Source organism: Oryctolagus cuniculus, chromosome 12, assembly GCF_964237555.1.
Source record: "Oryctolagus cuniculus chromosome 12, mOryCun1.1, whole genome shotgun sequence".
Lineage (NCBI taxonomy): Eukaryota > Metazoa > Chordata > Mammalia > Lagomorpha > Leporidae > Oryctolagus > Oryctolagus cuniculus.
Window position 1 is genome coordinate 74,760,197 of NC_091443.1, and position 25,657 is coordinate 74,785,853.

Sequence of the window (25,657 nt, forward strand, 5' to 3'; positions counted from 1 at the left end):
TTGAGATAATTTGTACAAATTAGTGGGAAGGCAAATACAATCTTTTTTAAAGACACCTATTGGGGTTAAGGTTTCTCCTTTTAATTCTTTAATGGTAATCGTGAATTAGAAATGCTGAGTCTAACACATTACTCTACAACTAGTCGTTTCACAAACTAGTCCATCCTTCTATTTCACTGAAGAAATCAAGTACAGCTAACGCCAGAATTCAGATCTCATTGCTTTGTTCGCTACTCAGAGAAAATTCTTAGTATGATGCCAAATTTCAAGAGTCTGTCCCCTTGGAATTAAACTACATCAGTGAGTAGAAATTGATATGGATATGCTTTTGAAGTAGGTTGGTGAGATTCAAAGCGGTGAAAGTAACTGATTAATGATTCATTTAAAACTGTCCTACTCCTGGACATAGTATTTATAGTCTGATAAGTAAACATCTATGTTTTATTTGTTGTATTTGTTTTTTTTTCCTCAGGTGCACATGAACTTGAACAGATGCAACTGATTTTGGAATCTATTCCTGTTGTACATGAGGAAGATCGTCAGGAGCTTCTCAGCGTAATTCCAGTTTACATTAGAAATGACATGACTGAGCCACACAAACCTTTAACTCAGCTGCTTCCAGGAATTAGTCGAGAAGGTATTGTGATGCAAGTGTGTAAGCAGCAGTCTGTGTAGAGATGCTTTAGATTCTTAGATAAGACTTTTTTTTTTTTTTAATTTTTTGACAGGCAGAGTAGACAGAGAGAGAGAGACAGAGAGAAAGGTCTTCCTTTGCCGTTGGTTCACCCTCCAATGGCCGCCACGGCCAGCGCGCTGTGGCCGGCGCACCGCGCTGATCCGATGGCAGGAGCCAGGAGCCAGGTGCTTTTCCTGGTCTCCCATGGGGTGCAGGGCCCAAGCACCTGGGCCATCCTCCACTGCACTCCCTGGCCACAGCAGAGAGCTGGCCTGGAAGAGGGGCAACCGGGACAGACTCTGGCGCCCCAACCGGGACTAGAACCCGGTGTGCCGGCGCCGCTAGGCGGAGGATTAGCCTAGTGAGCCGCAGCGCCGGCCCTTAGATAAGACTTTTATTCTAGATAGTCTTCAGACATTCTGCGTTGTTACATCAAACATCAACTCTGATGTCCCCTTTTTTGACTGAATGCTTAGACTGGGATCTGTTACTTTGTTCCTCTAATTCTAGATTCCAGAAAATATAGTGTACCTCTCTCTGGATGGTTCTAACCTCATGTACTCTTCCAGCTTGTATTTCTGATTACCTGCCGTATTTACATTTGAATGTTGAATCACTGGCTCTTGCCAAGCTGGAGTTGTATGAGGAATACATGGATATGAATATGAATGTGATTTAGATGTGAAAGAATTGAGTCAGAAGGGCTGACCTTTTGGCTTGGTGGGTAAAGTTTCCCCGCCTGCAGTGTTGGCATCCCGTATGGGTACCGGTTCAAGTCCCAGTTGCTATGGCCTGGGAAAGCAGTAGAAGATGGCCCAGGTCCTTGGGCCCCTACACTCGCCTGGGAGACCCAGAAGAAGCTCCTGGCTTTGGATCAGCCCAGCTCCAGCTGTTGCAGCCATTCAGGGAGTGAACCAATGGATAGAAAACCTTTCTTTACCTCTGCCTCTCAGATAAGATAAATCTTTTAAAAAAATTGAGTCAGAGGAAAGCAAAGATCTTCAGGGCAAGGAAGAGATGGAGGAAAGAGTGAAACTTAAGAGGTGGGTTTGTGTTAGGAGAACTAAGTGGTAAATATGAAGAGTTTGTGCAAGCTTAAAGGTAGTAGAAAGTTAGAATTAAAACATCATTGACCATGACAGGAATTAGTGCCCTGTAGGTGAGATAGCCCCTGGTCAGCCAGGTTGACTGCCTGCTCAAGGAATACCTGGATCTGTTTCAGAGTCATTGTCACTACTGCTTTGTCTTACTAAGAGATTGAAGAACGTGTAAATAATGCTATTTAATCTGTTTCTTCTACTTAATTAGGGCAGAAGTTTTGAGTCAGGCTTTCTCATATGTATATATTGTCTCAGATTAAGCTAACCATTTAGCAGAGATCTTTGGTGTTCATATAAAAGTGTGATGCACAGTGGTGAAGTGCCTGCAAGTGATAATTTATTTTGCAGAGAGACTGTGTTTCAATTTTTAAAAATTTATTTTTACTCATTTGAAAGGCAGAGGTCTCCCACGTGAGGGGCAGGGACCCAACTACTTGAACCATTGCCTGCTGCCTCCCTGGGTATGCATTAGTAGGAAGCAGAGCCTGCATTCAATATGGGATGCAAGCAGCCCAAGTGGTGGCTTAACCTCTGTGTCAAACACTTGCCCTTGGGCTGCTGTTGAGTAACACTGTAGTTTTCTTTCTGGGCAGAGCCCAGTCTGAGGCAGTGGGCATGTGGTAAAAATAATATTCTCCTGTACACTCTGCTTATGATCTTAAGAGGAGAAAAGCAAACAGAATTAAGTATATATGAAAAACACATAAAACTACAAGGAACTGAACTCTTTATTTAAAAGGCAGAGCCAGAGAGAAATCTTCATCCTGTGGTTCACTCTTCAGATGGCTGCAACGGCCACGCCAAAGCCTGGAACTCCATCCTTGTTGCTGGCATCACAAGTGGCAGCCTAACCAGCTGTGCCATTACACTGGCCCCTTGTTTTGAAACTCAGATCTTCCATCGGGTGGTTCACTGCCTTACAAATGCCAGGCTTAAGCCAGGAGCCTGGAACTTGATTTTAGTCCAGGGGGTACAATTGGCTGGATTAGGAGTTGGGACTCAGACCTGGCACCCTGATAGGGAATGCATGCAGCCCCAAGTGGCCACTTACCTGCTACATCAGACACCTGCTTAATGTTTTTAAATGAAGAATTCTTTATCCTTTCCCTCTGTACTTTCCATTCATCCTTTCTCTATAGTTTACCATGGACTCAGCACCATTTAGCATTATTACAGCAGAGAGAGCAGTACTGTCCAATAATACTATTTTTTTTAAGCTTTATTTTCTTGAAAGAGTTAGGGGAGAGAGAGAGATTGATCTTCCTTCTGCTGGGGGACAGCTGGGACTTATATAGTGATGGAAACAGTCTATATATACATACAGATGGTAGCCCCACCAGGCTCGTTTGTTTCTTGTCTCTTCTTTCTGCCTGCTGGTCAGTTTAAGGTATTTTATAGCTTAGAGAACATAACTCTTCAAGTTTCTGTTGCCTTGAGACACTGGCCTCTGGGCTAATTGAACAGTTCTCTGGCAGAAGAACCAGGAACCATTTGAAAAGACTTCCTAGATGAGAGTAATACAAGGAAGAACCAACCTGAGTCAGTTAAGAAGAGGATCCTGGCCGGCGCCGCGGCTCACTAGGCTAATCCTCCGCCTTGCGGCGCCGGCACACCGGGTTCTAGTCCCGGTCGGGGCGCTGGATTCTGTCCCGGTTGCCCCTCTTCCAGGCCAGCTCTCTGCTGTGGCCAGGGAGTGCAGTGGAGGATGGCCCAGGTGCTTGGGCCCTGCACCCCATGGGAGACCAGGAAAAGCACCTGGCTCCTGGCTCCTGCCATCGGATCAGCGCGGTGCGCCGGCTGCAGCGCGCTGGCCGCGGCGGCCATTGGAGGATGAATCAACGGCAAAGGAAGACCTTTCTCTCTGTCTCTCTCTCTCACTGTCCACTCTGCCTGTCAAAAAATAAAATAAAAAAAAAAAAAAAAAAAAAAAAGAGGATCCTTTCTGGAGTATTGGTTAGTTCCAGAGGGTAGGATAAGAGGTTGAGGGAGAGACCATAGTGAGGTGGTAGGGATTGAGATTAATGTGAAGTTTGTCATTCTCAGCCTGTTAAGATTGAGGGTACAGAGAGGGGAACCGGGTGTGATACTGCATCTACTTTCCATCAGTGCTCTATGATTAGGGAACAGAGAAGGAAGATGGTGGAGGTGATCCAGGGTTGAATGAAGAATGGTATTGGTGCTAAGGCATCAAAGTATATGTGGGTGGTGTAAGGATAGCCTTCCAGTGGGGTAGAGAGCTTAGGAAGGCCCAGCAGAATGAGGAAAATGGGGGGTGTGGTTAGATCTGGTGCTCAAGTGCCGCTGGAGTTTAGCACCTCTAGACCTTATGCTTTACTTTATATACCCATTTTATACATGAAGGAACTGAAGTTCAAGTTCAGCCTGACCTACCCACACAGCTGGTAATTCTGATGTGCCAGGATTAGTATCAGGTTGAGCCAGGTGAACATGCTGTTTGACCAAAACAGTTTGCTGCTGTTTAATTTAACTGGCTGTAATGAGATTGGATTGTATTTCAAATGCCATATTGAAGAAATATCTTTTTCTTTTTCATCTATAAATCAGGTAAGTTATTGCTGACATGACTTACCTTTAGTTGTGTGGTCCTTTTTTCTCCCCTTTGAGTTGGTGGACCTCTTAGTATAATTCAGATGCTCTATTCCTGTTGGGAAGAGGTAAAGTAAACATCCAGCTGGTCATTAAATAATTTTCCCCTCAAAACTCTCCCTCCTTTTGTAGCACTAGATTTCCTGGAACAAATTCTGACGTTTAGCCCCATGGACCGGCTGACTGCAGAAGAAGCGCTCTCCCATCCTTACATGAGCATCTATTCGTTTCCAATGGATGAGCCAATTTCAAGTCATCCTTTTCATATTGAAGACGAAGTTGATGACATTTTGCTTATGGATGAGACTCATAGTCACATTTATAACTGGGAAAGGTAAGTAGATCCTACATTAGAACATCTTTTATGGAATTTTCAGGGACCCATAATGCAATGAGTTGTTCTAAAATTATATATGAGTTTCTCATAAGCTGAGTATCTTTAAATAGGCTCCATGTGCTCTAAGTATTTAATCACATAGTTACTGGTTTGGAGGTAAAGTGAGTATCTAAAGGTTGGAAATCTGAACCATTTTAGACTTTTGAATTGTAGATGACAACAATGTCTTATCCATCCAGAGTAACTGCTTTTTACATTATCGTTTTTATGACCCAGGGCATATAATTTCCTAATGGCAAAATTAATTTTTAAATGCTTAGAAAAGTTCCCTTTTACTTCATTTTATTCTTACACAGAGTGAAGCATCACAAAGGATAAAAATACTCATTAACGTGAAAGAATTTTTAGAGTTTCTAAATGTCTTAAGAAGCTTAAATATAATTCTGCAGCAAAGTAGGGTGGTAGCATATAATAATAAGTCAATATTATTTATTGATTTTGTTGTGCAGTCTAATGACAGACTTTAAGATTCATGTAATTCATTATTTTTTCCACCTCCTAAAACTTGAGGTATTTGTGGCATGTTTATATACATCTGTTTCCAGTTTTTCTCCACATGTCCATTTCTAGCCCATAAGTATTTCCTTTTCACACATTCCCAGACATCTCACAACCTCTAGATTGTCTATGGAGTCTAAGGTCCTTGTCTAAGGTCCTTTCTCTACCACCCTCTTGATCTGTCAACTGCTTTTATATGTGTCTCCATCTGCCTGGCGTGGTGTGGTCACTTTGCTGTGAGAAATCACAAAGAGGATACTGCATTTGGTAGTGCCGCCACATAGAGAGATTTTTGTATTCATCATGGTGATGTGCAAACCTTCCTCTCTCTTCTGGTCTGCTTTAGTAGTTTCTTCAGCTATCTATGTTTCAAAGTTTTCTTGTTTACGTGAAATGATGATGGAGTTGAACTACATCCGTACCTTATACCAGTCGTCTTATCCAGCCACTTCGGTTCATCTGCAGTTGTGTTTGTGGTAGATGATAAGTAGTCATAGGAGTGGAAGACTAGCAGTTCTTCATGTGGTCACTGGCCAGTTCCAGGTATCTTGCCTCCTCATGCCCTGTGTAGCAACACATCTTCCTTTAGGGCATGGCTTACTCCTTTCAGAGACCTAACACAGAAAAGTAAGCCTCAGTCAATTTGAAAATCATACATATGGAGTAGTAGTGTGATGTACTAAATTTTTTCAGGTACCATGATTGTCAGTTTTCGGAGCATGATTGGCCTATACATAACAACTTTGATATTGATGAAGTTCAGCTTGACCCGAGAGCTCTGTCTGATGTCACGGACGAAGAAGAAGTACAAGTTGACCCTCGAAAATATTTGGATGGAGATCGGGAAAAGTATCTGGAGGATCCAGCTTTCGATACCAATTACTCTACTGAGCCTTGTTGGCAGTACCCAGATCATCATGAAAACAAATATTGTGACCTGGAGTGTAGCCATACTTGTAACTACAAAACGAGGTCATCATCATATTTAGATAACTTAGTTTGGAGGGAGAGTGAAGTTAATCATTATTATGAACCCAAACTTATTATAGATCTTTCCAATTGGAAAGAGCAGAGCAAAGAAAAATCTGACAAGAAAGGCAAGTCAAAATGTGAAAGGAATGGATTAGTGAAAGCCCAGATAGCTCTAGAGGAAGCGTCACAGCAACTGGCTGAAAAGGAAAGGGAAAAGAATCAGGGATTTGATTTTGACTCCTTCATTGCAGGAACTATTCAGCTTAGTTCACAACACGAGCCTACTGCTGTTGTTGATAAATTAAACGACTTGAATAGCTCAGTGTCCCAGCTAGAATTGAAAAGTTTGATCTCAAAGTCAGTAAGCCGAGAAAAACAGGAAAAGGGAATGGCAAATTTGGCTCAGCTCGAAGCCTTGTACCAGTCTTCGTGGGACAGCCAGTTTGTGAGTGGCGGGGAGGACTGCTTTCTCATCAATCAGTTTTGTTGTGAGGTGAGGAAGGATGAACAAGTTGAGAAGGAGAACACTTACACCAGTTACTTGGATAAGTTCTTTAGCAGGAAGGAAGATACTGAAATGCTAGAAACTGAGCCAGCAGAGGAGGGGAAGCTTGGGGAGAGAGCAAGTGAGGAAGGATTTCTGAGCAACAGTGGTGAGCTCCTGTTTAACAAACAGCTTGAATCCATAGGCATCCCACAGTTTCACAGCCCGGTTGGGTCACCACTAAAGTCCATACAGGCCACATTGACCCCTTCTGCCATGAAATCTTCCCCTCAGATTCCTCACAAAACCTACAGCAGCATTCTGAAACATCTCAACTAAAACACTCAGCAGACATATCTCTGTATTCTTCATGAAATGTGTTTTGTCTTTTTTTATTACTAGTGTTTAAGTCATTTTTTTACTTGAATCAGATGGTGTCATTTAGTAAGGATTTTTATTAGTTCTTGGTTTTTAAAATCCAGACTTTTTTTCTACATGTGAGATAGCTTTCATTTTAACTGGCATGTCGTTTGCACACAAAATAAAGAATAGAGCAAAATAATGCAATGCAGGAGGAGACTAAAGAAATGCACTAAGACAAGTAAAAAACATTCTCATAGAACAATGATCTGTTTTACAGGAAACAAATCTTGCCTTGAAATTTACACAGTGAGACTGTACATAATTGCATGAAAATATCTATTTTTTTCCTAAAACATTTTTCATTCATGAGTATTTTCAAGTTTTTCATACTGTACACATTTCTTAAACACATGATACCAGCAGCAACTGAAAATGAATGCCGAATTTGGTACACATGTGTTATCTACCTCAAGGTAACAAGAGTATGTGGCAAAGCATACACCCCTCCCCCTAGTGCTTCACAGTCTGCACTTCTGTTCAGCCAGCGTTAGTGTAGTCAGCTCTTCCGAGTGAGCCTCATTCACCGTTCCGCAATGTTCTGGGATTCATTCAAGTGTTAATACATCACATCTTATTTATTTTAGCAAATCGTATTTCTGTATTTAATTATAAAAGTTAACTTAGTTTTAAAAAATTTATTTGCAAGTACACTTTCTCCATTTGGCACTATGGTTTGTTGCCTACCTAGGTGAATACATGTCAGCTTGGCCTAAGGCTGTCCACGTACTTAATTTACTTAACTGTTCGTTTTAATTAAAGTGCTCACTGTGTATAGGAATTTGTATTTTGGAGGTGCTTGATCTATCTACAAAGAAAAATTAGGAATTACTTTATTATAAAATGCTCCTAGAAGTCTTAATTGTGTTTATTTTTAAAAAAGAAACTGTAATGTTAGACTTGTGTGCATGGAAGTAATTAAGGTACATCATTATTGTAGTTTAAAAGTTGTACATGGTAAGACATTTTGTTTTTACTGTATGTTTTTACTGAATGATCTATTCCCCATCCCAAGGCAAGCATGAATAAAATTAGGTTAAATGTAGCATGTGGCATCGCAGTCTCTTAGAATTTGTTTCATCTATTTTATTTTATTGAATACTGTCTGTATCTTTGGTTTTCCTGTTTGAAGAAAAAGGACAAATAAAACATGGCCAGCAAAAATTTTTCTCCCGTTTCACTTTGTAGGTAATAAAAATTCTTTATCTCCACACACAAAATCTCTGGTGACTTCTCACATTAAAGGGGTGTAAGGCTTTATGTATTTCAAAACTATCACACAAAAATATGTGTAGAAACTTTGGAAAGAAATCTTTAGGGGCCGGCACCATGGCTCACTTGGTTAATCCTCCACCTGTGGCGCCAGCATCCCATATGGGCGCCAGGTTCTAGTCCCGGTTGCTCCTCTTCCAGTCCAGCTCTCTGCTGTGGCCCAGAAGGGCAGTGGAGGATGGCCCCAGTGCTTGGGCCTCTGTGCCCACGTGGGAGACCGGGTGGAGGCACCTGGCTCCTGGCTTTGGATTGGCACAGCGCCGGCCGTGGCAGCCATTTGGGGGGTGAACCAATGGAGAGAAGACCTCTCTCTCTCACACCGTCTATAACTCTACCTCAAAAAAAAAAAAAAAAAAAAAAAAAAAAAACCTTTAAATCTGCTCTACTTCTTCCTTACCTTCACCTTGCTGTTTGCCTTCTGTCCTTGTGTACCACACCAACTCTATTGAGGTCTCGACTTCCACCTTCCCAGTGAGCTGCTCACTGCTTTCAGTGGGACTCAGAAAGCTGTTAAAAAGTCTCAGTGTTTTCCAGATGGAAACCATCACATGTTGTCTGTCCATTTAAAAAGCAAGCTCTGAAGCCAAGGAGTTGCAGAAAGGAAACGAGGGAGCAATTGGGAAAAAGATGGGACTCTGGGGGTTGGAGCTGGGCACAGAGGCTTGGAGCCTCAGGAGGGCGGCACGCACGGGAGGCAAGGAAAGCAGCGTGCAGCAGCCATTGGTCTGCTCCATCATGACCGTGTTTGTTCTTCTGACAAGCAGCGTTAGCTTTCAGTCTAAAATGCTGTCCCATCTGAGGGAGGGAGGCCTGAAGTTTCTTTGCTGAGAATCTAGCTCCTGAACTTCATCCCATGCAGTACTCACTTTGCCAGTGGCACGGCTGTATGTGTTACAGTCTGACTGGTAACTGTGTTTTGACTTCTTCAGGCCATTGAAGAAGGAAGCTAGAAGGTAAGTACATGGAAGTCCTTTTTATCAAGTATACCTGCTTTAGGCTGGATATTAACTTGTAAAGTCAGTTTCCACTAAGAACTATACAAGTAAATGGCATTTCTTTTCCCTCTTGCCATCTTGATGTCATCTGTGTTAATAAAAGCAATATACTTTTAAATGCTAGTATTTAAGATTCGAAAATAATTAGCTGATATTAGAATTTAAGGCCAGCATTTCTGGTGTAGCATGTAAAGCCACCACCTGCAACTCTGACATTCTATATGGGGATTTCTGATCCTGCTCTGTGCTAATGCGCCTGGGAAAGCAGCAGAAGATAGCCCAAGTGCTTGGGCTTCTGTACCCATGTGGGGGACCTGCAAGAAGCTCCTTGTGTCCCCAGCCTTTGACAGCCACCATTTTACTTTAGGAATTGGATTGTTTCAGATACTTCATATAGGAATCATGGCATTTGTCTTTGGTGACTGACTTCACTTAGCCAGACATCCTCCAGGTTCATCCGTGTCTACTGTGTGGCAGACTGGAAGGCTCAGTGCTGTTCTATTATGGGTCTATACCTCAGTTTCGTTGTGCATCTGTTGGGACATTTGGCCTGCTTCTACCTCTTGGGCTACTGCAGATGATGGTACAGTGAACACAGGTATGCGAATCTCTCCTCAGTGCCTTGTTTTCAATTCTTTGGATTTAAAACCCAGATAGGGGTGGCTGGTGGGGTGGGGGGGAGTCATAGTTCTATTTTTAGTTTTTGAGGAACTGCCATTTTCCATTAATGGCTGTACCATTGTGTGTTCTCCCCGACAGTGCAATAGAGTTTACGTTTCTCCACACCCTTACCAACACTTCTTTTCCATTTTTCACACAGTGGCTGACCTAAAGGGCAGGTTGATTTCACTGTGGTTTTCATAAACTTTCCCCTAGCGATTAGTGATACTGAGCATCTCCTTATACAGTTAGAGGCCATTTGTGTATCTTCAAGTTCTTGGCTCATTAAAAATTTTTTCTTCATTTTATTCAAAATAGCTTAGACAGCTTTCCCATCGCTGGTTCACTTCCCAGTTGCTTGAAATACCTGGGATTAGGCCAGGCCAACACCAAGAACTCAGAACTCAATCCAGGTGTCCCATGTGGGTGGCAGGACCCAGTGGTTTGAGCCATCACTGCTGTCTCCCGGTGTGCTCATCAGCAGGATGCTGGGTCAGAAGTGGAGGGCTCTGGACTCCATATGGGATACAGGTCTGTCGAGCAGCATCTTAACCCCTGTGCCTGCAGCACTGGTTCAAGTCCTGGCTGCCCCACTTCCACTCCAGCTCCTTGGAAATGCACCTGAGAAAGCAGTAGAGGACGGCTCAAGAGCTTGAACCCCTGCCCCCAGGTAGAGAACTGGATGAAGCTCCTGGCATTGGCCTGGACCAGCTATTGCAGCTATTTTGGGAGTGAAAGAGCAGATGGAAGATGTATGTGCCTGTCTACTGTCTGCCTTTCAAATTAAGTAAAATCTTAAAAATTCATTCAGCTACTTTGTGTCTTGGGAATTTAAAGTAATTCTAATAGGCTATGACTTACTGCCATTTTGGTCATTGTTTTATGTGTCTTATGGTTATTTCATCCCACTTTGTATTTCATTTATTTTTATTTATGTATTTTTAATGAAATGCATTGATTCCTTTCTCATTTGCCTTTGGGTATCTTCTAAGGTGTTTTCTTTGTGGTTGCCATGGGGATTACATAAAATACAGACTTATTTTAAACTGATAGTTTAAACTGCTTCCAAGAACTCTGCATCTCCCACTTATGTTGTGTCATAAATTAGATTTTAATGTTTTATACCCATTACATTTTATGGTTCTTTAATAATTTTTGAAATTCTATACTTGAAGTGATTACACACAATTATAGGATTCTGTATTTGTATATTTGCTTTTCGCAGAGAGCTTCATAGTTTTGTATGCTTTCAAGTTGCTGTGTACCAGCCTTTTAACTTGAAGGTTTCCTTTTAAAAATGCTTCTAATATATAGAATTTTGTAAACGTAGTGTTTGAAAATCTCATGACATTGTTATCTGTTTATAACCTCCATTTTTTATTCAACATGTCTATGAAATTTAAATTTAATTGCATGTTTAATTTTAATCACTGCATTGCAGTAGTATTCATTACGTGACATTTTCCAAAATTTAGCTTCTACAAATGTCTTTGCAGTGAGAATTCTTAAGAACGCATGTAAGCGTGTCTCCATGGTATATGTCTACCCAGAATTGCTGGGTCACAGAGAATCTGTATTTTCAAGCCTGTGAGATGTCATGTTTCTGGCCAAAGGTGACTGTTATTCATGGTCCTGCCAGCAGCTATGGAAGACAATATGGCTTGAAAATAGCATTAAAAATAGAACGCTATGGCCCAGCAGTCCCAATTCTGGGTATACAGGTGTGAGAGTTGCTATTCATTCACTTCCTCCCAAACAAGGAACAAGGCCTTTCCATTCAGCTCATTGTACCACCCTGGCTCCGCTGGGATTCAGGATTTTTAATTCCAAGCAAGTACATGACAGAAAGTCGTGACTACAGTGTTGGAATCCTTCCATCACCACTTCAGTGATGGGAATGTTGTGTTTCACATTTGCCATTGCTCCAGTCACTGCACCTTGGCAACAGGAGGTTTAAATCTTAAAGGCTGAGCCAATTACATAGTTTAAAACCCCAAGTCCCATAGCATAACTAAAACGAATAAAACTGGAGCATGAATCCAGTAGTGTTTTTTTTTTTTCATTTATTTGACAGTTACAGACAGAGAAGGGTCTTCTTCCATTGGTTCACTCCCCAAATGGCCGCTACGCCGATCTGAAGCCAGGAGCTGGGTGCTTCTCCCTGGTCTCCTGTGTGGGTGCAGGGGGCCAAGCACTGGGCCATCCTCCATTGCACTCCCGGGCCACAGCAGAGAGCTGGACTGGAAGAGGAGCAGCCGGGACTAGAATCCGGTGCCCATATGGGATGCTGGCACCGCAGGTGGAGGATTAACCAAGTGAGCCATGGCGCTGGCCCCGAGTTGTGCTCTTAAGATATAACATAGACCTTTGCTTCTAGGTTAAAGGCTACTGCATACCATTGACTCTTTACAAGTTTGTTTCATTTCTAAGTACGTTTTCCATCAGATGCTGTGCTGGCTATCCTACAGAGCCATTAGTGGGCTGAAGCAGTCACTCCCAATCTCAGCTTTTTCCATTTCTCTATTATTTATTTATTTGACAGGCAGCGTTAGAGAGGGAGAGAGAGGTCTTTTTCCATTGGTTCACCCCGCAAATGGCTGCTGCGGCCGGTGGGCTGTGCCAATCCAAAGCCAGGAGCCAGGTGCTTCCTCCTGGTCTCCCATTGGGTGCTGGGCCCAAGCACCTGGGCCATCCTCTACTGCCTTCCTGGGCCACAGCAGAGAGCTGGACTGGAAGAGGAGCAACCAGGACAGAGTCTGGCGCCCCAACCGGGACTAGCACCCGGAGTGCCGGCGCCACAGGTGGAGGATTAGCCAAGTGAGCTGCGGCACCAACCTCCATTTCTCTTTACAGTTGAATTCAAAACCAGTTCAGCCTATACTCTAAATAGGTCTATCACATATACAGAGTTAGTCGATTGTAGTTACAGCCTGTTAGGCCTGTTTATGTTAGGATTGCTTTTCATTCAAGTCCAACATTTTCTGAGACTTTGGCCTGACAATACAGCCTACTGGAACACCTCCTGCAGAGTCCTGTGTCTTGCTGCATTTTAACCTGTTCTAGTTGCACAGTGACCAGCTTTGCCATCATGCAGCACTTTAAAAGATCTGTGTTGACACTGGACTGGGTGCATTAAGTTGCCTCTGAGGCAGTCTGAAAACGAAGCTGTATGTTCAGCATACCCGGACCAGTTGAAAAGGCAAGAAGCACTGGAACCCCACAGTTGTTTACATTTCGAAGAGACGGCACATTCACCAAGCTCTTTCATCATTGAGCCTCACCAGGCCCCTTAAATAAGCTAGGTGAAGATGATGAGCTCTTCCTGCGCCTGGTCTGTAACACGTATCTTAGAGAAGGGAGCATGTAAGACCATGCTCTAAGACAGATGATCAAGTTACAACACAGATCTAACAGTGAAATTTCACGCAATGTTCATATCTGCAGTACTTTGCTAAAATGCGGTGGTGGTATCACTCGGCGGGCTGCTACATTCCATTACAGTTGTCAGCCTGACAGTTGGCTTTGGTGGGGATGGTGGTGCCAGATCTGAGGTGCTACTCCCAATCTCCTGGTTCAACCTCCAGGCCAAGCCTGTTTCTTCATGCCCAACAAAAACCACACATTTGGATTCCTGTCTGCATGCTTAGACTGCCCTCACCTGCCCTGAACTGAGGTGATTCAGCCGCCAGCAGACACTGAACTTACAGCATCGTAGAGCTCTTAAGCATACTGCTGCAGTCAGATCCCATCTAGGCTTAGAACTGCATCCCCTGGCTCAGCAGTCCTGTGTAGGTTATTCAGGTTCTTGATTTTCCTCATTGGTAAGACAGAGCTAATGACTGCTAATTCAGGGTCATTGTCAGGATTAGATGAGATACTTTACACAAAGCCTTGTAGCTTGACCTATGGTACCTGCTAAGTTAGTGCCCTTGTCCTGTTTGATTTACTGGCTGTGCCTCCCAAATTGGACTCCAACACTGAACCCTGGCCTTGACATACACCCATCAGCCCTACCCACCTGCTGGCTCCAGTTTTTGTCCTTTCTCACCCACACAGACCTGTCCCTGAACTAGTGCAGTATAGGCAGTTCTCAGACCCCTGAACACCAGCTTGAGTTCGTGTCCACTTTCTGTGTGCGCTTTGAGTAGCCTGCATGGTTACTTTCTTCTCGTGTGAAACTAGGCATCTTCATTTGGAAGCCAAAACCAATGGGGTCACTATACACTCTGAAACACGTCCAGTCCATGCCCGCGTTGTGGCCATTCCTGGAATCTGATCACTTCTCACCGTCTCCTCAGCTACTCAGTGATCCAGTCTTCGTTACGTGTCTCTACATTATGGCAGTAGCTTCCTGGCTGGCTGCCTTGCTGCATCCCTCCAATAGCAGCCAGCACTTCTAGTCACACCATGCCGTTCCTGGAGTTACACGACTCCCCTCTTCACAGTAAACACCAACGTCTTTACTGAGGCATGCGAGGCGCCTCTCCACTCACTCTTCTCCAGCCTACTGACCTCACATGCTCCCAGCCACACGGGCCCACACCCGCTCCCATCTCAGGGGTTCTGTGGGCTCTTCTCACTCTCTGGGAAGCTGCTGGCTCAGGGAGCTGCATCTGTGAAATAGCACACAGCCTCTGACAGGTCATCCTCTCATTTGTCTGTCTCCCTCCACTTGGGAATAAGCAGGGGCTTTGTCAGTTCACTGCCCTCCCACAGTGCTTGGCACATAGGAAGAAGGCAGCGTCGGCATGAAGGAAAACCAACAGTGACTGCTGTTTTCTGGCTTCTTTCTAGACTGATGGTGCCTTGGAGCAGGGAGTGTCTCTCTGCAGGATTTATAGTTCTCACAACTTTGCATAATTGCAAGGCGAAGTCTATCCTTAGATGTGAGTGTCCAAAACCACCCGGCTCTCAGTTGCAGTCCCCAGTTAGAAATTCTCAGAACAAGGCAAGTCTGGCCCAGCTGGTGTATTATCCTGAATCATATTGTCAAGACTGGGTGCAGCTGTGGCTAACCATTGTGCTGCTCCTGAGTCAGCTGCTTGACTGTACCTGGTAGCATTGCACAATTTGTTCCTGACCCAGTTACGACAGCATAGTGGTTTGTTTTTGTCCCTGTTCAGCACGGTCCTGCCAAAAGAGGCCTAGCTCCTAGTTAGAGATCTTGGGCAAAAGATGCCAACTTAAGCCAGCTTTTGCTCTTTTTTTTTTTTTTGACAGAGTGGACAGTGAGAGAGAGACAGAGAGAAAGGTCTTCCTTTGCTGTTGGTTCACCCTCCAATGGCCGGCGCGCTGTGGCCGGCGCACCGCGCTGATCCAAAGCCAGGAGCCAGGTGCTTCCTCCTGGTCTCCCATGCGGGTGCAGGGCCCAAGCACTTGGGCCATCCTCCACTGCATTCCCGGGCCACAGCAGAGAGCTGGCCTGGAAGAGGGGCAACCGGGACAGAATCCGGCGCCCCGACCGGGACTAGAACCTGGTGTGCCGGCGCCGCAGGCGGAGGATTAGCCTATTGAGCCGTGGTGCCGGCCATTAAGCTAGCCTTTGCAAAAAGGTGGAGCCCAAGAACCAGGGCTTAGGAGTAATCAGTACCAAGATGAGGAGGAGGCAGGCACAGCAGCCCGGTGAGGACTCTGCTTCACTCTTTCTCAGCAGAGTGGGCGTCCTGATCCCAACAGCCAGCACAAGAGCTCCAACTGCAAATGTGACATCCCCGCAATGTCGAGCTCTGCCCGTTCCTCGATTTCTCTCCGAGTGTAGTGTTTCTAGGAAAGGAAGTGCTATGGCCACCCCCAGTCAGTTTGCTATGGTGGGTGGCGGTTAGGTTGAGGGCACACTGCTGCCAGGAGTCAGCCCTTGTTGGGCAGGAGGCAGGCGGAAGGTCACTTTTAGCTGGCTATCCCCAAGTGTGCCTACAACAATCTAGGGATAGCTTCATCAATTACAGTCCCTTGACTTGTCTATAGTATTTGATGATTTCTTACGGCGTATTTTTTTATTTATTTATTTGAAAGGCAGAGAGACACATCCGCCATCTGCTGGTCCCACTCCCCAAATGCCTGCAACAGCCAGGACTGGGCCTGGCTGAAGACAAGAGCCTGGAACACAATCCAGGTCTCAGAAGGGTAGCAAAGACCCACGTTCTTGAACCATCTGCTGCCTCCCCAAGTGTCATTAACATGAAACTGGAATCGGATGCAGAGTAGGGTTGTGGGTGTCTCCAGTGTCTTCCTCACTACTATACCGAACATCAGCTTACGGTCTATTCCTTTACTCTACAGGAGTTTCACAGTGATACTGTGAAGTCAGTAGGTAATTATCGTCCCCACCTGAGTTAAGGATACAGCCATTAGGTAACTTGCCCAAGCTCAGTTAGTGGTGGGATCAGGACTAGGAGCCGGGCTACTGAAATCTTATTTTTTGCTTTTTTCTTCTTCCAGTTTTCTTAAACTGGTAAAATGAACTGTTAGCAACAAAATATGTAGACTGGTGCAACACCTAATTTTTAAACTACTGATTTAGCAATTTTCAAATAGAAATAAAGGATTCAGCTTTGAACATTAGTCGATTATGTTTCAAATTGTACACACTTAATGTTTGTATTTCTTTATACATCATCACAGTTGAGTAATTCATGATTGACCAACTATCAGTTGACCAACTGCCTGCAGTTCATCATCTTGCAGAATATCTGCTCCATGAGAGTAGAGATCTTACTCACTGATGGGCCTCAGACCAAGGACAGGGTGTACAGAGCATCAACCCTCAAATAGGTGATACTTTTTGATTCAACAGAAATGCACAGATGTGATCGAACACATTTTTTGGTGCATTTTATTTTCTGTGCTTGGCTCTCTCCAGTGTCTACTTCCTACACCACCCATGCCAGGTAATCTTACATATCCTTATGCAGTGTTCCTGTTTTGCAAACATACACTGATGTGCATGAGTATATACATGTACACAGTGGCGGGTCATTTAATGACAGTAAACCATGTTAGAGAAACCTGTTAGGTGATTTTGTTGTGTGATCATGTGGCGTATTGACAGGTGATCTAACCTTAGGGTTTGTTTTTGTGAGAGCGGAGATGCTGCTGAAGTTTTTGTACGTACTAATTTGTCATTGATTGGGTTACCCTCCTGCACAACAGGAGAGCGGAAAGGAGTCCTGAGACTTCTGACAAGCTAGAATTAACTTACATATCATCTGGGTTCATTTATGTCCTTTGAGTTGTCGTGTTCATCATGATCATTTAGCATGAAATAACACCAGAGGTTCTAAGTCACATTTCACATGATATACATCATCAATGTCAAGTTTTCAGGTTGGGCGTTAGGCCCAGTGGTTACGACTCCTATATATACCTGTGTCAGAATGCCTGTGTTACAGTCACGGATCTGCTCCCGGTTCCACTTCCCTGCTAATGCAGGCCCCCGGGAGGCAGCAGGTGATGGCTCAAGTAGCTGCATCCCTGCCACCCACCAGGGAGACCCGCACCGAGCTCCAGGTCCCCGATTTTGGCCTGGCCTAGCCAGATGTTGCAGGTAACTGGGGCGTGAACCAGCAGATGGAAAAGCTGTCTCTTTCAAATAAAACTTACAATAAACTCATCATCAGGTTTATTTTGTGTGTGATACATAATGCCGCACTAACCAACTTCGACCATTTTGCGTCTTGACTGTAACCTTATTCCTTACGAGGCACAAAATGCTTTGCTGCCGCCAGGACTGTGTTTTCGGAGTCCCGGGAAGTCCTCTTTGCTGCTGAGATGGAAGTTGGAAAACAAGGGGCAAGGACACGAGCATCACTGCCCTGCCTCTGCGGTCGGTGTGCCTGTGTGGTCTGGTCTACACACAGCACCCACCACCACTCTCCCCGACTCCGCCTCAAGGCCTTGCTCCCTAGGCTGGGAGCACAGCTGTTGGACACTACCTGCCCACACTGCCCAGAGATGCAAGCCAGACCAGAGGTCACTGCCCAGTCTGCTGGCCTAGATTCCTGCCCTGGGAACTCTCCAGACTTTGGAGTCCATTGCGGGGCCTGCCCATCTTTCCTGTGCCTCCCTGCATCTGTGGCGTTGCCACTGGACTCTGTCTACCACAGCACAGTGTTCCTGCCTCACTCTGCTCTTGGGAACGCTGCGTCCTGGATGCTTGCTTGCTTTCAGACCCAAGGTACTCATTACACCGATCAGCATGTGACGCAAGCTGACACATGCCTCTGCTTAGCCCAGAGGGATTGTCCCTACCCACCCCCACTCCTCCCACAACTTCCCCCACCCTGCAGCTGTGAGCTGCTCAATTCCAGACCCCCTCCTTTGCCCAGCACTATCACACATAAAGGGTGCCCATGAAGACATGGCAGTAAACGAGGTGGCTGAGACCAGAAGAGATTAGTGAAACGGAACCAGGACTGAGCTCTGTAGGACTCCAATGTTCAGAGCCCATAGAGGGGAGAAGCAGCTAGCAATGGAAGCTGGGAGGAAGTGATGATAGTGGTGGACAGGCAAATCGGACAGGGCAACTTGGGAGTCAAAGATAAGGACACTTCAGCATAGAGGGGGAGAGGTTGCGGAGGGCCCAGTGCCACTGAGCAGCCACCCAAGATGCAAATGCGCAAGTACCCTGTAGATTTGGCAACACAGAATTGTGTGGATTGACACAGCTCTCCCCTAGAAACCTACTCCTAATGGTCTCCTTGCTTGAATACGAGGCGCCCCCTGGTGGAAGAGCACTCTCAGGAAGGTCAAGTACACGATGACCAAGAATCCTTGCGATTACAGGATGATTCATTTCTTCTGCTTTTTAAAAAGTGTGTGTTGGCTTATTCCTGATAAATCTGGCCTATTCAAGTTATATAGAGTTTATCAAATTATAAAAACGATCCAATAAAATCAACACAATCCCACTTTCCACACAGCCATAATTGTTTCTATGAAAATAGGTAAACAATTGGGGTCAGTGCTGTGGTGTAGCAGGGAAAGCCACCGCCTGTAGGGCCAGCATCCCATGTGGGAGCCGGTTCAAGTCCCGGCTGCTCCACTTCTGATCCAGCTCTTTGCCATGGCCTGGGAAAGCAGAAGATGGCCCAAGTCCTTGGGTCCTTGCGCCTGTGTGGGAGACCTGGAGAAAGCTCCTGGCTCCTGGCTTTGGATCTGCCCCGCTCTAGCCATTGTGGCCAGTTGGGGAGTGTACCAGCAGATGGAAGACCCCTCTCTCTCTCTGCATAACTCTTTCAAATAAATAATTTTTTTTATTAAGAAAATAGGTAAGGGGCCGGCACTGTGGCACAGCAGGTTAACGTCCTGGCCTGAAGCACCAGCATCCCATATGGGCACTGGTTCAAGACACGGCTTGCTCTACTTCTGATCCAGCTCTCTGCTGTGGCCTGGGAAAGCAGTGGAACATGGCCCAAGTCCTTGGGCCCCTGCACCCATGTGGGAGACTTGGAAGAAGCTCCTGGCTCCTGGCTTCGGATCGGTGCAGCTCCAGCCGTTGCGGCCAACTGGGGAGTGAACTAGTGGATGGAAGACTTCTCTCTCTCTCTCTGCCTCTCCTTTCTCTGTGTAACTCTGACTTTCAAATTAATAAATAAATCTTTAAATTTAAAAAAGAAAATAGGTAAACAACCTACAGAGGACATATATGTGATGTAGAAGCTAAAATATGAGTTTAATGGTTGAGAGCACTCCTACAGGTGGTGACAGTCCTATGGCCTTAAAGCAAGCCCGCCCAGCCCACAACCTGCCACCCCACCCCTTCCAGATTACCAGCCTGTCTTTAAAAATCCAGAGTATCTAGCCACATTGGGCATTCCTACTTGGTAAAAACCAGTGGGAAACTCCCCTTTAGACAGGTCCTATGTCCCCTGGCCCACTTTACTTTTTATTATTTTAAAACACTTTATTTGAAATGCAAGGAGACAGAACTCACTGCCTTAACACCCACCACAGCAGGAGATGAGCCCCACTGGAGGCTGGGATCTGGAACCTGCATCCGGGTCTCCCCCGTGGGTGGCAGGAACTCACTTCCTGGAGTCATCCTCACTACCTCCCAGGGTCTGCATTAGCAGGAAGCTGGAGTCAGGTGGTCCAAGTGGTTATCAAACCCAGACACTCTGATGGGGATGCGGATGTTTTAACTGCCAGGCTGCATACCTGCCCCATGTCACTTATTTTCTTGCCTGCTCCTGTAGGTGACTTAGGGGGAAGTCCCAATAGTTAAGGAACAGAAACTGAGCTATACAGTTGAGTTTCCTCTTCACTGATTCCATCAATATGAACCAGCGACCCCACATTTCACCGTGAGGCACCTTGTGAGGTGTTCTCATGTCCTGCCTCTGCTTCCCTGGGTGGTGCCTCTTGCCACCTGCAGCAGCCCACTCACGACTTATGCCAGCAAACAGCAGCATTGCCTTCCCCGGGCTTAGTGGGCTGGGTCCCAGGAAACACCCACATTTTAAACTGAGGACAAAGCAGAAGGGATTTCCACCAGCCTTTGGATCTTCCCACAATGGCAAGAATGAGGGGAAGGGGTTTGGGCCCAAAAACCATTCTTTACCTTCATCTCAGGGGATTCCCCATGCAGAAGTGTCTTTGAGAAAAGACCATCCAAATGAGAACAAGCAAAGTGACCTATTCACTGTGTGTTAGACAGGGAGTCAACTCCACAGCCCCGAACCCGAAGGGTGTGCACGCCACCATCTGGATTCACCTGAGACCTTCAGAAAGCTAAAGGCCCCTTGGCAGCTATGAGGGCCAATGCATCCATCACACAGGTAAGGAAGCTGGAGGACAGGAAGGCACAAGTCACCTGCCCATTGCCCCAACAGCATACATGCAGAGCTTTTTCTTAACACTACTATTGAAAAAAATTGGAAATAATTCAAATATCCATCAATAGAGGGCAAGTTGTATCCATCATTGAAAAGGGAGAGAGAGAGAAATACCATTCGATCTCAGAAGTGGAATCTCAAACATTGGAATTCCTCAGAGTACAGAGTACAATGGGAGTTTCCTATAGGCTGGGGCTAGGGGGTAAATGGAAGGAGGAGAGATCTTGGTCTGCAGTACCAAGTTTCAGAGAGGAGAGCTAAGTGCTTGTGTTCTTGCACAGCATGGTGACTGTAGCTGGTGTCTTGCAAACTTCAAGATAGCTAGAAGGATCTGAAGTGTTCTCACTGCAGACATGGAGCCTATGCAAGGTGACGGATGTGCCAATTATCCTCATCTGATCATTCCACCAGGTACACAAGGACTGAAGTATCACCTTGTACCCCATAAATATACCAATAGTGCCTGTCACTTAAAACCACGGCAAAGCTACACTAAGGAGTACTAGTAATGAACAATACTAACAATATAATACATGAAGCGATTTACAAAGGAAGCAGGGAAATGTAAGATGTGGCGTGTGCATGCGGTGGAGTATCATCGGGCAGTGAACAGAAATGAAGTGCGGGCACGTGCCATGCTACAGATGCGCCTGGGAAATGTGCCGAGTCAAAAGCAATGGCCAAAGGGCCACGTGTGCTATGAGTCCCTGTCTATGCCAGCGACGCCATAGCAAGAGCAGCAGGGTAGTTGTTACTCAGGGTTGGGGAGTGGGGAGAAAGGGGATGACCTCTTACAGGCGTGGGGAACCTTTCTTCCACCAAGGGCCGTTTGGAGAGTTATAACATCATTTGTGGGCCATACAGAATTACCAACTTAAAAATGAGCCTGCTGTAGATGTGTTGAATTCCAAGTCCCGCCTGGGCTGCCATGGTAGGGCCAGACCTGATGATGTCCTGGGCCTCCCAGGGCCCGTGGGCTGACACGCGCCACCCCTGACTTGATGGGCTCAGTTGCTTTTTGAGGTTAAAAAAATAGTTCTAAGATTGATTGTGGTGATGGTTGCACAACAACACTAGAAGTCATTAAGTTGTATACTTTAAATGTGTGAATTATAGCTCAATAAAGCTATTCCAAATTGAATCTGGAAAAAAAAGGTAGCGAAGTATATAGTGTGCCACTGGTTTCCTAACAGTGGGGGATAAAACTATAGTACAAAATCGTAATAGAAAGATCAAGTCAAATACAATGCATTTTTACACATGGGAAGCTAGAAGGGATAGAGCTGAAGAGGGATGGAAGAACCCTCCAAATAGACGTCCTAGATTTGTCTTTGTGACTACGAAGATGTGTGCACCATTTTTTAAAAACTCAAGAAAACGAATCCCTAAGCAATTAAAAGCAAAATGAAAATGCCTATCAAGTTGGAGGCATAACCACGTGCAGAAGAACTCTTTCTAGCAACTGTAAACCAGAGTCAGCTGGGGGCCAGTGCTGTGGTATGGTGGTTCAGCCACCACTTGCTACTCCAGCGTCCCATATCAGAGCACTGGTTCAAGTCCCAGGTCCTCGGCTTCCGATCCAGCTCCCTGCTCCTGTGCCTGGGAAGGCAGAAGTACTTGGGTCCCTAACACCCGTGTGGGAGATTAGGATTGAGTTCCTGGCTTCAGCCTGGCTCAGCCCTGACTGTTGCAGCTCTTTGGGGAATCAAGTAGCAAATAGAAGATCTGTTTCTCCCCCTCTCTGTTGTTCCTTCAAATAAGTATATCTAGAAACACAAACAATACAGTTACGTGACTATATTAGGGGTCTTCAAAAAATTTAGGATGGGTTCAGGCTGTGGCCTAGTAGCATAAGCCTCCACCTGCAGAACCGGCATCCCAGGTAGGCCCTGGTTCAAGTTCCAGCTGTTCCACTTTCAATCCAGCTCCCTGCTAATGACCTGGGAAAGCAGAGGAAGACGGCCCAGTGTTTGGTCCCCTGTACCCTCATGGGAGATACAGAAGAAGCTCCTGGCTTCAGATTGGCCAAGCTCTGGCCATTGCAGCCATTTGGGGGGTGCACCAGCAGATAAAAACCTCTCTGTCTCTTTGTAACTCTACCTCTCAAATAAATACATAAATCTTTAAAAATAAACAAGCCTGTTGTTTTACAAACTTTTTGAAGACTCCCTATATGTTCCTAGTAGAATTTACCCTAAAGATAAAAAGAACTGTAAAAACATCCTAAGTTGTTTTCAGTAATCATACCATAAGCAGTGGCAATTATATTCTTATCTCAAGACTGCTGCACACACATGATGCAAAAACAAAACAAAACAAAAAGCAAATAGGCATTTGTGTGTTGCGAAGTGGCGGTTCTGGAATGGAGGAAGCATGAACCACATCCTGTTTTCTGTATGAATGTCTGCGTCTCTCATCTCTCCGTCTGTATTTCCCCAGCTCTGACCCGTGGAAAGGCCTGGATGGGCTAAGCAAGACCCCATTTCTCGCTCTCGCGCACATTTACCGTCTTTCTCGTTCTCCCGGAAGCCTGCCAGGCATGGGCTGCCACCCGTGTTACTAGGCAACAGGAGGCAAGGATGACCCGCTGCTTCTGGGCAGTGGGGCCAGCGGATGACTGAGAAAGCCCTGGCGGGAAGCTGCGGCTGCAGAGTTCTCACCGTTCAGGCTCCTGGAGCTGAGCTGGGCCCTTGAGGAGACTTGGACGCCATTGCCATGAGACTCCTACCAGAGTCATCAGTCCCTAACCGTGCACCGAGGCTCGAGCTGCTGGAGTCCCTACAGTTCTGGTCTTGCTGGGTACCTTGTGTGTTACCTGGCAACCCCACAGCAAACACCTGCTACTACCTCCTGCTGACCTGCTGTTTCCTGTCCCCGCAGCCTTCCTCCAGGAGGGGCCAGTGCCCCTGTGGCCCAGTGCAGCCATGTGAGTTACAAGTCGGGTAGAGCCCTTGACCAACCCCACGTGGGTACTGTTGCCTGGACACAGTGACCAGCTCAGGAATGGTAACACACCAGACACCAAGACTGGTCAACACCATCGCCCAGGTAGGGAGCCGCGGGAGCCTGGACCATCTGTCAGAGCAGCAAGCGAGGGAGATGTTGAAGGCCGCCATGTCCGCATCACAGAGCTCAGCAGCCTGCACAGAGGGCCTGGCCTATGCTGCTGAGATGGGGAGGGAGCGAGCACAAGGATGAAGCCTAGCATTGGTCCTTAAGCAAGGAGATGGGTGTGAGGATTCATTGTAATGTTCTCTATATTTGCACTCTTGGGGCTGGTGCTGTGGCGTAGCCAGTAAAGCCGCCGCCTGCAGTGCCAGCATCCCATATGGGCGCTGGTTTGTGTCCCTGTTGCTCCACTTCTGATCCAGCTCTCTGCTATGGCCTGGTGCTCTCTCCCTCTCTGTAAAACTTAAGTAAAACAAATAAAATCTTTTAAAAAATTTTTGTACTTACAATTGCCTATAGCAAAGAAAATCTAAAAATAAGTGGCTGTATCAATTTCCATTCCCTCCAGGCAGAGTGTAAAATCAACCTAACTCTTTTACTTATTTTTTAAATCAACCTAACTTGTAAATGCTCACATGGACTTGACATGTCCAAGTCAATTCTTTAGGTATCCATTCTTTTAAATATACAAGCTGAGAGTTTGCAGTTTGAGTATCAAGACCGAGTCACGCAAAGCTGCAGGGACCATATGATGCACTGAGTGTAAGTGAGTAAGGAGCTGAAGACTCTAGTTCACCAAAGAGCTGAGCTAAGAGAGGATTAAAGTGTGCACAGCAGAAGCCCGGCCACCCCATGGCCGAGGGTGGGCTGCTCATGCCCCTGGGGGTCTTGCCTCCAGGATAGGAGACAAACCTGGGTCCCCAGACACCAGCTGCTGTGAGACCAGCGCCAGAGGCAGCCTTCCCAGGCGGGCAGGTGCTGCACATGCAGGGCTCCTGGGGGCTTCCCGGGGTCCCCCTGAAGCTACGCTCACCGCCAGCAAAAGCAGGGCTCCTGAGGATTCCTCTGGGCAGCTTGGTCCTAGGTCTGCCTCTCCCCCAGCAGGCTGCGCTGGGAGAGCCGGGCTCTATCAGAGGGTCCTGCCAGCCCGCCCCAAAGGCTGGAGGCGGGGGGTCTGGGCTGCACCGAGCCGGAGGGGCGCCCTCTTCCTCTACAGCGCCACCCAGCCAGCGCCTACCTCTCACCTGCTCTGGGGGGCGGGCCCTCGCTGTCATCGCCAGCCTCCAGGCCTGCTCGCAGTTACTGGAAAGCGGCCTCAGAGAACCAGAATAGCTGCGGTGAGGACTGCGGTCGCAGCCGCCGCCCTACTGCACGCCCAACTTCTCTGCCTGCCCAACTTCTCTTTCCCAGGGCCCTCCCCATGAAGAGCCGCCTCCTCCCTTGGCTGCGGCCCGCAGGACACCAGGGCTGGGTCAAGGCCGTTCCCGCTCGCTTGAACCTGCCTCTGTCTTTCAGCAGGAAACCAGCTCCTTAGCCAGACTGGGCGTTTTCTGGCCTACAATCAGTGCTGAATACACAGCTTTTAAATTAAATTTACTCTTGCGTTAGCCGCTTGATTTTTTGGGCGATGGAAACATACAATTACAATCACGCTGCAATGCATTTGTTTCCAGAACACTTCAGCATCTGGTTTTGGAAATGAAATGATTTTTTTTTTAAATGCATTCTTTTGCTCCCTGTTAAAACATCCACTCTAGGCTGGTATACTTGAGGGACACAACTACAGGCTGCTTAT

At 46.1% G+C, this 25,657-nt stretch overlaps 1 protein-coding gene across 3 annotated transcripts in view; it reads left to right on the top strand.

The window, feature by feature from the left end:
• MAPK6 (mitogen-activated protein kinase 6) overlaps positions 1-8,318 on the top strand; it is a 94,236-nt gene extending 85,918 nt beyond the window's left edge. For all 3 annotated transcript variants that reach the window (XM_051822001.2, XM_051821999.2, XM_002717751.5), the window contains exons 4-6: positions 473-637; positions 4,516-4,717; positions 5,972-8,318. In XM_051822001.2, the coding sequence (XP_051677961.1) occupies positions 473-637; positions 4,516-4,717; positions 5,972-7,073 (1,469 nt within the window). In that variant the 3' untranslated portion in view covers positions 7,074-8,318. The remainder of the gene's footprint in view (positions 1-472; positions 638-4,515; positions 4,718-5,971) is intronic.
• Positions 8,319-25,657: the final 17,339 nt, after the last annotated feature.